Source organism: Ptiloglossa arizonensis, chromosome 4 (genome assembly GCF_051014685.1).
Source record: "Ptiloglossa arizonensis isolate GNS036 chromosome 4, iyPtiAriz1_principal, whole genome shotgun sequence".
NCBI lineage: Eukaryota > Metazoa > Arthropoda > Insecta > Hymenoptera > Colletidae > Ptiloglossa > Ptiloglossa arizonensis.
This window is the reverse complement of record NC_135051.1, coordinates 8,767,663-8,778,858: the sequence shown is the minus strand read 5'-3', so window position 1 is coordinate 8,778,858 and position 11,196 is coordinate 8,767,663. Positions and strand designations below refer to the sequence as shown.

Sequence of the window (11,196 nt, the reverse complement as noted above, 5' to 3'; positions counted from 1 at the left end):
GGGGTTGTGTCTACGGTACGTCTACGCCCACAACGTGATATAGAATTCAGCCCTGCGCGGGCTACACCGACTAGGGGTTGCTTCCAACCCCTGCTTGGTAGGCGGAGCCTCGAAATCATTGGTGACCTTCTCTCGTTCTACGGAGCTTCGTGCTTCGAGAACACCTACGAGAACTCACTCCTCTCCGCGATGGGTTTCTCCGTTAATCTTGCGAATCGCGCGACGATTGCCAAGCCCCGAATCGCACGCGCAGCCGATCGTAAAGATTCCAATTTCGAATCTACCGAGTTCGAGAATTCGAATTTACCGATTCCTCGAGACGCGACGATATCGTGCGCCGAATAAGCGATTCGCGTGCACAAAATCGACAAATACCGGGCAAATATTGATAACCGTTTCAGTTACGAAGAAAAATGTCGCGCAACGATCCAAATATCGCGGGAAAGAGTGTCGTAATTGAACGATCGTACGATTCGTGAAACGATGTTGTACTTTTGCATAACGGTATCTTGGGTTGCGGTCGTTCAGGGTTCGTGTATCCGAGGGCAGTGTATACACGATCGATAACTTGCCATCGGACCGGGTACGCTCGCAGTGGTAACATCTCGTCGATGGTAATACCACGGATAACATTTTTATCGATGCGAATTTTGCCTTTAATGATAAATGTTCGATAACTGAGGATTATTTAATCGTAAATGATTGAAATTTTTATCGATGATTATTGAATCTAACGGATACGTTAGTCGCGCGTGTTTCGAATTTTTCATATCTAGAAATCGTACTTATTGTTACAGTACTTTCGACTTTGATGGTTCGGTCGAACGCACTTCCTAAAATCGTCGTTCTTAAACGAACGTGTCGCTTTGAAACCATCGTTATTTTACATAGTTGAACGTCTACTTTATGTCTCGTTCGCGGTGGCAGCCTTACGTTTCTTAACTTTTTAACGGATTGTTAGTCCTGCGAATCAATTTTTACAAAATTCTTTGCCTATTGATATGCAACGATGTAACGAGTGCACGACGCAACGATACGCATTTAATAAATATAATACGTTAATTGAATCGATAAAGCTAAATACGCCATCTAGTATTTCAGTCGCGTAACAACTTTAAGTACGTCGAGAAGGAAACGAGGATAAATAATATAATAAGTATATAGAGTTCGCATTCTCTTCGGTGCCCCTTACGTGCATCGAATTAATGGTGCTGTTTAATATAGATAAATTTTCATCTCGCAGGTATTCTTATAGAAATATTGTATTTTAAACGCGTATTATGCGTTGTTTAAAAAGGATAAATTGTTACATAAATTAGGAACAATGATAGGAATATCAATGATAACGAGTACGAGTGCGTTAATGATACGAAATGTAAATAGTTTTGATCGTTTCGTATTAAATGGACTTTGTATTCAATTTGTACGATGGAAAAGAAAGCCAATTTGGTTACCCACGGCTAAAACGAAACTGTTTAGAGTACCGAAAAGACCGGTTCTACCTGAGGAAGAAATCCTCGAACTTCGACGTATAAATAATAATTACAAAACCTATATGAACTCTTTGAGGTATGTTATTAACTTAATCTTATAATTTAATACTCGTACGACCACGAAATCGTAACGTCAAAAGTAACACAGTATTCTCACGTGTCAGATTTTATATAATCAGCAAGGAAGAAGCTAATAAAGAACTACAATCTTTTGACATGGTCAAAGACTTAGAGGAACAACATTTTCTGGAGTGTTGCCAAAAAAACCAAACATGGAATCAACTAATAGCTACTGAACGAGAAGAACGGTTGATGCAAGAAAATGAAGCACGCCAAATCCAAATTTTGAAGAAAGTAGAGGCAAAACAACAAAGAAACCAGGAGATAAATGCCATGATCGACTTAAAAATCAAACAAGTGAAAGAACAATCTAAAACGTTTATTACAGCAGCTAATATAGACGAAGCTATTAACAATATGTTCGACATTATCGTAGATCATAATATCGCGATCGATCTGCAGGGTAATTTTTATCCAGAATCTAAAACTGTATCAGATTCAGAAAAGACTATGGAAGATGCTAAAGAGACTGTGCCAGTTTTATAATAAATTACTTATATCCAAAGTAGTTTTCTTTTTTTAATAAATGCAAGAGTACAAATCGTATTTGGACTGTTACTTTTTCATAATAAAATTTAAATTGGTAAATATTTCTAATTCACAGAATATGTTTATTGAAAATGATCGTATATAATATAATGTATTTATAATATACAATAACAAAAAGTTTATAAACACATCCATTCGGGTTTTGTTATCGTATGTGCTTTACAACATGGTGCACAGGCATTGTATCGACTATTCCTAATTTCATAGCCTGTTTAACCATATTGTTACGGTTTACACACAGCACGTATGTAGAGAAATTTTATTTCAACGACCCAATAATGCATTATCGTCGTACAGTTTTACAAACGTGCGGAAATCTCTTACGAGTAGAAATCGTGTATAATTTACCTGTATCAACGATAATCACAGGTATTCGTTCTGAATTCGTACGATTTTTACTTCTGTAGTATTCGCTGAAACATTGTAACTTCAAAACATTTTCACACTGTGAAAATCTATGCCTGAATAAGATTGTGTTCGAATGCACGATTAAAAAATCTTCGTACGTGACTCTACTTGCATTATGTATGCGACATAATTGTTATGAATAATTACTTTTACATTTCGTACATATCCGTAATGTATCGTGATGTAATCGTATCGTCGAAATATCTTTGGTTTAAATATACACAATTTGTTCAAAAGAAAAGATGACAATGACAATTAAATTGTTGTTTTTCGATCGAATTTCAAAAGACTTGATGTTCCAGACACGTGAACAGATTTATATGCTATGAAACAATTTATGTTCAAGTCGCGTCTGTAAAGCTTGATAAAAAAATCTATTAATATATTACTTTACAGGTAATTCTTTAATCTTTATCTTTACAAATAATAATGATAAACGTATAATTCTACTCTGATATTTATTGTACGTACTTGTGTATATGTCCCTAAGGTTTAAGAACAAGTCTTTGAATCTCAAGATCTGTAATTAACGACGAAGCCTCGTACTAGAATAGATCGCTATGTCTAAAATTTAAGTAAAATTAATCTCGATAAATAGTCGCACGATTCTTATTCGGTTCAAAAGATCAAATTATCTAGTGAATATTAAACGATAAAAGTATAGGCTTCGTCATTGACTGTGACATTAAGAAAATTGGTAAAATCCTTAAATAGCAAGTTATACTGCGTAGACTATCTTGGTAAAAGTGAAAAAAAAAGAATTAGAGTATAGTATCCCTTAATAAATTACCGTTATCATTTTTTAATCGTTAACGTAAGTTACATAGGCATTTCATTTACAACTATCAGCTATGATATCTTTGACATGAGACAGGGCTATTGCACTTTGATATCGGTTGTAATATATGTACGAAACTATTGTTCGGAGGCATCGATAAAATATCGCATGAACACGTTTGCAGAATAATTTCTCTTGTCAAATTTCGGAGCTTTGGATTATACGTACTTCGTGTATCGAGTTTTTTCTTATTTCATACGTATATGTATGTACGTGTTGTATTGTATTGTATTGTTTGTGTTGTATGTGTGGATCAAGTCTATTCGTGAACGCTACAATTGGCTTTAACGCACAAATTTTTGCAATGCACATCACGATCTCGCATACATTTCATTTAGCTTAATGTAGATATACAAACTTCTTTTTCTGGATCTCGTAAAATCTATGGATTTAGGACGTATCGAGGCATCACAATTTAAACATGTGTTGCATCCGCGGTTCATGAGTTTGGTAAAAAATAGGATTCATAGAAAATCTTATACTTGTTCGTTATTTTGTGTACAGTATGTATGAAAATGATGGCACATGTGTTTCTAAAGCGAACTTGGTGGTATGCTTAAACGCGATTTCTTCCCTTTTATTTACGTAAGCTCTATATCCTTTGTTTGGTACGGACAGAAAATCCATGGAATTAACGTTCCATGCATTTCATCGTTAAAATACAATTGTGGTAAAATTTCATTTAGTCAATAACATTACTCTTCGTTTTGTCGTTCGTTAAAAAATGCACATCCTTTTGTTACTTTTACTATAGAACTTCTCCTTATTTTTCATTTTGTCTCTCCATTTTTCTCTTAGACTGTGTCTTTTTAATGGTGCCAACAGACTTCTTTTAGATCAGGTTTTTCTTGCAAGATGATACATAACTTTACGCAGCAAGAAGAACAAAGCATCTGACGATAACTGAATGTTTGCTTAATCGAGGCTAACTCGTTCTTTACTTGTAGTACAATGCTGATAGGCATGCTTATATATACAAAATTTCACTCGCCTTTGTGTCGATGAAACTTATCGTGATTAGGAATAGTATAAAGAAATGTAAGAACAACGTGAACACAAACAGCTAAATAATCTTTACTCGATTACAACAAAGAAGCAAGAATTTAGAATATTATAGTGTGCATCAATTAGTAAAAACAAGCAGGAAACTCTTCTCTTTATCTACAATAAATCAAGACAAGATAATGTCTGTTGCGTACATATACATATGCATACATATATGTATATACGAATAGGTATCAAATTTGGTCAATTTTTTCTTTGTATGATAATATTATCAAATATAGAATAATAAAATGGTTGGTAAACAGTAAGTATAATTATTCAACAAGTACTACATGGTAATAGTAGTAATATCGATGGTTGATTAGAGGAAAGACAATTGATCTTGAGCTAAGACGATAAAAACATGAGCGGTTCTTGCTTGATTTTTCAAATACAAAATCGTATCACGTTTCAAACGCTTGCAGATTTGTCTCGTCTCCAACAACTATGCTAATAATTATTATGGTAATACTAACTACAGAATTAATTCATGTTCTTTGAAAAAAAGTAATGGTTAAGAAAAAAAAAAAGAAAACAAGACATGAAACATCATTATTAACCAGACATTACAGGTATTTGTGTAGTGATATTTTTTGGTTGTAAATTATAAAATAGACGACAATACAGAAGGTTATTCTAACAGCATAGTACCAAACTACTGCCAGTACAACTAACACAGGTAGAATAAACATACAATTCTCTAATACATTATATACTTTTCTCAGTGATGTTGTTTCCATTAATATTTAACTATGCACAAATGTCTTATTGGATTTTTCGCTCGACTGTACACTACCAATATTTTCCTTTTTTGATACTACACAGTTATAGAATGGCTTATATAATATTTATTGTGATACATCTACGTACTAAAGCAGTTATCCGACAGTACTTTGAAACACATTGCACTTTTAGAAAACCTTCTTACTGTGCACACATTTACAATCGATTTTTTCATTGTTTGTTATATTCAACATAAACATTGAGCTTAAAATTTGTCATTGTTTTTTTAAGTAGGATGTATGTCAGTTAAGCTATCTTACAAAGCTAATCTCAAAAAACGAGATTATGACTATTAACGTTTCCGAAAGTATCACGTTTTACTCACGCATTTTGCTGAGTTCACCAGGCCATGCCATGGAAAATGTATTTTTTTTTTTTTCTTTAATCGGACACCGACTGCCTATTAAAATAGAAGTCTTTCATCCTACCTTTTCTTCTTCTTTTAGATGCACTCCGTTCTTCTTAAAAAATAACTTTTCATAAAGAAAAATAATATTTCCTTTGCATAACGTTTGTACGTTGACGGTAATGCAAGGCCGTGGCACACATTTCATCCAACGCGGCCAATCATGTGTGGAAAATATATAAAAAATTTCATTGAAAATCCCAAGCAATGCGAACCAATGTTTTCTTTTGGATTTAAAATTCGCACTGTTCTCATTCGAATCAACATCTTTTGCTGATTTTCCCCCAAAATCTTTAACAATACCACATAGTACCGTATATGTATGCATTTTATACATTTTGCACACTTGATGCAGAAGTTTGTAGCAATCTGATGTCTTTTTTGTGTCATATGTATTATCCAAAATTAAATAAAATTATTCAATTCCCCGTGGGCCATCGATTGGCATAGTGTGTAAAACTTCGTCCAGTAACTGAAGAGCTCTATGTAAATGTACCTGTACCAAATGAACAAATTTATTACTTCGTAATTTTTGAATGTGAACGTGTAAGTTAACAATATCGTTCATACCTCTATCCAGCACGGAGTTTCTTTTATACTTTGTCGAGGGTAATCAGGTCCCCAGCCTTTTACAAAACTTAAACGCAAAATACAAAGTCGTCGAAGATCATCTACGCCTATACCAGCTGCTGCACTAAGACCTATGTTAAATGAGTAATTAAGTTAAAATGGTGTTTATGAAATTGAAACTACGATGGAAACAGATTAATACAAACTTTTAGTAATCGGTGCGCCATGCGTCAAATGACCTGCTACAGCAGCAGCTTGTGCCGCAGCTGCGGCTTGAGCAGTAGCGGCTTGCCCTCTCATTTGTTTGTGACACTGTCGTAAATCGAAGACTTTAATATATGCGGAGGGATAAATTTTATGTACTGCATCACCGGGTGCACGACCTGCTTCTCTGTCTAAATAATAAGACTGTACAAAGACACTATGTTCGCTTTGACATCTTAACCAAACGTCTCCTTCACCCCTTAAATCTAACACAACTCCTTTTCCTAAAAACATTACGACAGTATAATAATTGATTATCATAATCAATAATCAATAAAAAAATGAATGTCAGTTAGATATACCTATGTGAAGACGTGCTTTTTCACTTTGCTCCGTTCTGTGTACATTGCTCAAAGCTCCTAAACAAAATCTATTACCACCGCTTGGATCGACGTATCCATCGACAGTGACGGTAGGGCAACCGCTGCTTACTTTAAACGTTTCGCCTACTTGAGTATCTAATTCAAAATATCCAACAGAACACCAATATTCAGGTGCTGGTTGTGTAGAGAGTAAACCACCAATGTTTCCACCTACTTCGCCGCCGTGACCACCCCCTGGAAAAAGATGTAAGTTACAATGCTATTACAATAACACGAAACATTACTTATTATTAACTTACAATAAGAAGTAGGATGAAGATGTCTGTGATCTGGAGGTTGCATGCTCTGAGTATATGTAAGAGTATTGGCTCCAGTCCACTGTGGGGCTCCTGAATTGTAGGCAGCTGTACCAACTGGAAATCCATTCGGATGATGAATATGTACAGGTGATACAGGAGAGCTCTGACCTTCACCTATTAGAAAATAAAATTGAAAAATATGACTATTCAATAGCGCGAATAAAAGTACAATAATATACCTAAAGATGCTGCTAATGCATCGACACTTGGAGGTTGATTAAGGTCTTGAGGAGGTGTGTTAGTTCCATAAAATGCTTCGGTAGATTGTCCCTGCGAAGGACTGAGCATTTGTGCAGCATTGCCCCCACTCGATGTACTCAATGATTGCTGTTGGCTACCTACGGTGTGACTCATTGGATGTACTACTGCTGCAAAATCAAATGTAACTCGTACACAATACAGGCAACATGACACAAAATATCAATTATACTCAAACTTTGTCCAGAGACTCTGAAATTAATTACACGAGATGATTTTGAAGACTATTACAAATTTCGGCAAATCTAGCAAGAAGCAACAAAAAGTAATTGGCAATAGATAGAAAATAGTAAGAATATAAAGAAGCATCCTATTATATACGTACGATGATGAATGTTACGTGTTGTAGGATGATGAGGTGTAGGAATCCAGGTTTGCCTGGGGCAATTATTGTCGTCCAATTTATTGTGGGGGTTACCACCATTATTCCCTCCCCCATTACTGCCAAACATACCCTCACCACTAGCTGTGCCAAACAACAAAAGGGAAAAGAAAGAATAAAGCTAAAATGAAATAGAACTAGCAACACAAAGTAATACCGAACAAAGCAATATGAATAAAAAAAATTTTGCAAGAAAAAAAATAAAACCACCTGATAATCTACAATCATAATGGCAAAGCTTTATTCATTTATACGTTTTAGTGTATTGTTTAATATTATCGGATCTTTAACATATAAACATGCTTCACTTTCAAATAAATCAACACACCTTATATACTGTAATATGTTTACCAACTAAAAATTACAGAAATAGTATAGAAAGATTAGAAAATTGAAACACTAAGATATTTAACTTAAGAATCTTATTTAATTAAATTACTAACAAATATACGATAAATACATGGAATTTCAATGTATTATAATCCATTGTAGTAGAAAATCCCCGTGATGGACAATAAGAATCATTAAAAAAGAAGTAACAAATTTTATTTACTTGGATTAGGTGGTGTTAGGCCTGGTATAAAAGTTTGCTGAGACGATTGAGTGTTATTAGATGAAGTGGGTTGAGCAGGTGGATGATGCTGAATGGTTTGATTCATTTCTCCATCAACATCCATTGCAGATCCTACTGCTCCAGCTGCTGCACTTCCTCCACCACCGACTGAATACTCATCTTTGACCAATCTACCACCTGGTCCTACGCCTACTCCTGATTGTAGAGTCAGCCCAGACAGGTCTGTAAAGAACGGGTCTGTGCGGGGGAAACCAACCCATTCCATCATACACCAAGGCCACAACAATAAATCATTTACACTTATGGTGCTACAAATGAATTCACAGAAGCTTTGCAAAGAAATAATGCAATGAAAATAACTTCAATCGAAGCACATGATCTCACTAAGGAAACAAATAAAATATATATTTCATGACATACCTATGCCAGGAGATACAACTCTCTCATAGTGATATGGATTTACACATACAGAATCACACTTTAAGTCAAAAGCAAATTGGCAGTATTTGACGTGTTTTAATTCGTTCTTGTGTAAATCTGGCCATCTCCAGATTCGTGCATAAATAACATGTGGGAAACCCTTACGACCAGCAACTTGTAGCCTACCATCGAGAGTTCTCTGTATTGTGACACATTTACTGGGATGTGCTCCATTTGTAGTGATAGCAGTTATTAAGCTATCCAATTCGTCTCGTTTTTCCTAACAAAAAAAGCATGGATTATTTAGAGAATTCTATTTAAATTTCCAAACATAATACATTGATTCAAAGAATAATACCCACTTTAAGCTTTTTCACTAAAGACTCGATGGCACGCTTGCTGAATCCTTCGCTTTCACCACCTTGTCGATGACACATTAGCGAATGTACTATACTTAAACAGGCATCTGCACTAGTCGGGGCACTAGGAGCGATTCCTGTCATTTCTCTCACTGTATAGAAATATTTACACGGTACAAATATATGCATCAACAATGCTGTAAATGAATATAACAATTTCGTGCATTCACAAGAAGTGTTGTTATCAGAACTTACACTCTGGATTAGGTTGCATTGGGGGCGAGGGATACAGATGACCTCCCCCGCCCGCCAATCCAACCATCTCTGTGAAAGCCGTGGCGAATACCGTTCCAATTCTTCCGATTGAGACACTATTCTTATCCTTGGCTTCGACGTGTTCAAATTTTTATGATTTACCATCTAGCAACGATCTGTTAGCCATGTGTCGTGGACGTGGATTCGCTGAAAATGCGAAACAGTTAAACAAAACCAAAGGTAATCGATTATGAAATATTAACACACAAAAAACGAACCTTATCAGTGACGAACTAATTATGAATCAGTTATGCGCGAAATAACCTTAACGGAATCGCTTTACGATGACGTACCGTGAACTGACAGTTACTTCGAGTAGGACGCTGCTAGTTTTTTTCAGGAGGTTAGATTGAGTTGTTGCGACATCAGTAATAGAACCTGGTAGAACCGTACTTGTCTCTAGTGTCTAACTTGCACGATTGGCGAGGCGACTAAAGCGCCAGACTATACGCGCAAGTTTCAACGTTCGCGTCCTGTTGTGTCTAATCTATTCCTTTTTCATGTATTACACGTATATACCGTATCGAATACACCGAGAACACTTACTTGTGTAACTGCGTCGTTCTGACTTTGACCTATGTTTTGGTTTCTCTCTACTACTTCAAACAGTAGGTTGATAAGTGGGGCTGAAACGAAAACAATGCTTCAAGGACCCTGGAAAAAATTGCATGTTGTATCGAGTCAGAAGACGGGTTTTAGTCAGTCAAGTTCTTCGTAAGGTTTGCGATTAACAATAAAAACAAAAATTATTCGACGCTATTCATCCACATTTTCCTTATGTTAGTCCGGGACTGATCTTTTCAGCTCTCACGAGTACAGGTTGTGACGACATATGGAGGTTGAGAATGTTTAACCCCAATTAGAGGGTTGCGAATTGTGTGTATACCTGAATTTATTAACCTTATCCTTTCCATTTTGAATCTGCATGGTTTTAGTGGTGGTGAGCCTAGCGACTTTCGAACACCTTGTTTCATTTAGCGATTATCTAATTATTGAAATACAACTACATACACACGTCACTTAATTTCGACGAATAATTTCGAAAATTATAGTCAACTTTGATATGACAAACGTGCGTTTAACATATGTAATGTTACAGTTTATCCTCTTCCGTTATTCTATTATAAAGAACGAACACGTTTTAATGTCGATGGTGCGCTTAAAATCAACAAAATAAGAATAAAGTTCTACTTGCTGGCTACTGCGATTAAAAATTATACACAAACATACAAATGAAGAATTTATTATTAAGATCCAAATACTTACGAACAATTTTATTTTAACATATTAGAAATTAGAAAAATAGGGTGTATCTATTTGGAAAGAAAGTATTCTTTTTCATAATCTTTATTTACAATCGAAATGTTCCAAACTCGAAACATGTTAGAGATTAAATGCAAGATATTTAACCGGGGGTGTAACTCAGTGGTAGAGTGTCTGCTTCGCATGCTGAAAGTCCTGGGTTCAAATCCCAGCTCCTCCAAATAATTTATTTTAACTTTTTTTTTTGTTATAAAAAGAATTCTATACCTTCATCTACCTATTTATTACATATTTGACCATAAAATATACCAATAGGGGGTGTAACTCAGTGGTAGAGTGTCTGCTTCGCATGCTGAAAGTCCTGGGTTCAAATCCCAGCTCCTCCAACGAAAATTATTTTTTCATTTTTTTCCGATTAAGAAAATATACATACATACATACATACATACATACATACATACATACATA

At 35.3% G+C, this 11,196-nt stretch overlaps 2 protein-coding genes and 2 non-coding genes across 14 annotated transcripts; 3 read left to right on the top strand and 1 right to left on the bottom strand.

Moving 5' to 3' along the window:
- The first annotated feature begins 902 nt into the window (after positions 1-902).
- Positions 903-2,292, top strand: Mrps26 (mitochondrial ribosomal protein S26). Of its 4 annotated transcripts, none has more exons than XM_076310392.1 (3): positions 903-1,118; positions 1,244-1,569; positions 1,658-2,292. In XM_076310392.1, exons 2-3 carry the CDS (start codon positions 1,325-1,327, stop codon positions 2,097-2,099), a joined length of 687 nt encoding a protein of 228 aa, XP_076166507.1. In that variant the 5' UTR covers positions 903-1,118; positions 1,244-1,324; the 3' UTR covers positions 2,100-2,292. The 4 variants fall into 4 exon arrangements, with proteins under 4 accessions (XP_076166507.1, XP_076166506.1, XP_076166505.1 ...); XM_076310391.1 differs by having other exon boundaries at positions 903-1,243; positions 1,320-1,569; XM_076310390.1 differs by having other exon boundaries at positions 904-1,156.
- Positions 2,293-3,344: 1,052 nt separating this feature from the next.
- Positions 3,345-9,928, bottom strand: Med (Smad/Smad4 homolog Medea). 8 transcript variants are annotated; one of them, XM_076310381.1, is made up of 12 exons: positions 9,684-9,928; positions 9,406-9,612; positions 9,154-9,302; positions 8,792-9,071; positions 8,351-8,608; positions 7,741-7,881; positions 7,337-7,522; positions 7,098-7,271; positions 6,778-7,032; positions 6,418-6,699; positions 6,212-6,342; positions 3,345-6,137 (listed from the first exon to the last, which is right to left on the bottom strand). In XM_076310381.1, exons 2-12 carry the CDS (start codon positions 9,470-9,472, stop codon positions 6,057-6,059), a joined length of 2,004 nt encoding a protein of 667 aa, XP_076166496.1. In that variant the 5' UTR covers positions 9,473-9,612; positions 9,684-9,928; the 3' UTR covers positions 3,345-6,056. The 8 variants fall into 8 exon arrangements, with proteins under 8 accessions (XP_076166496.1, XP_076166498.1, XP_076166494.1 ...); XM_076310383.1 differs by having other exon boundaries at positions 7,337-7,495; XM_076310379.1 differs by having other exon boundaries at positions 7,337-7,525; positions 9,684-9,927.
- Positions 9,929-10,876: 948 nt separating this feature from the next.
- Trnaa-cgc (transfer RNA alanine (anticodon CGC)) lies at positions 10,877-10,948 on the top strand. The gene has a single exon. It is a non-coding gene; the product is annotated as a tRNA-Ala (tRNA).
- A 94-nt stretch (positions 10,949-11,042) lies between these two features.
- On the top strand, positions 11,043-11,114 carry Trnaa-cgc (transfer RNA alanine (anticodon CGC)). Its single transcript has one exon. It is a non-coding gene; the product is annotated as a tRNA-Ala (tRNA).
- The last annotated feature ends 82 nt before the right edge of the window (positions 11,115-11,196 follow it).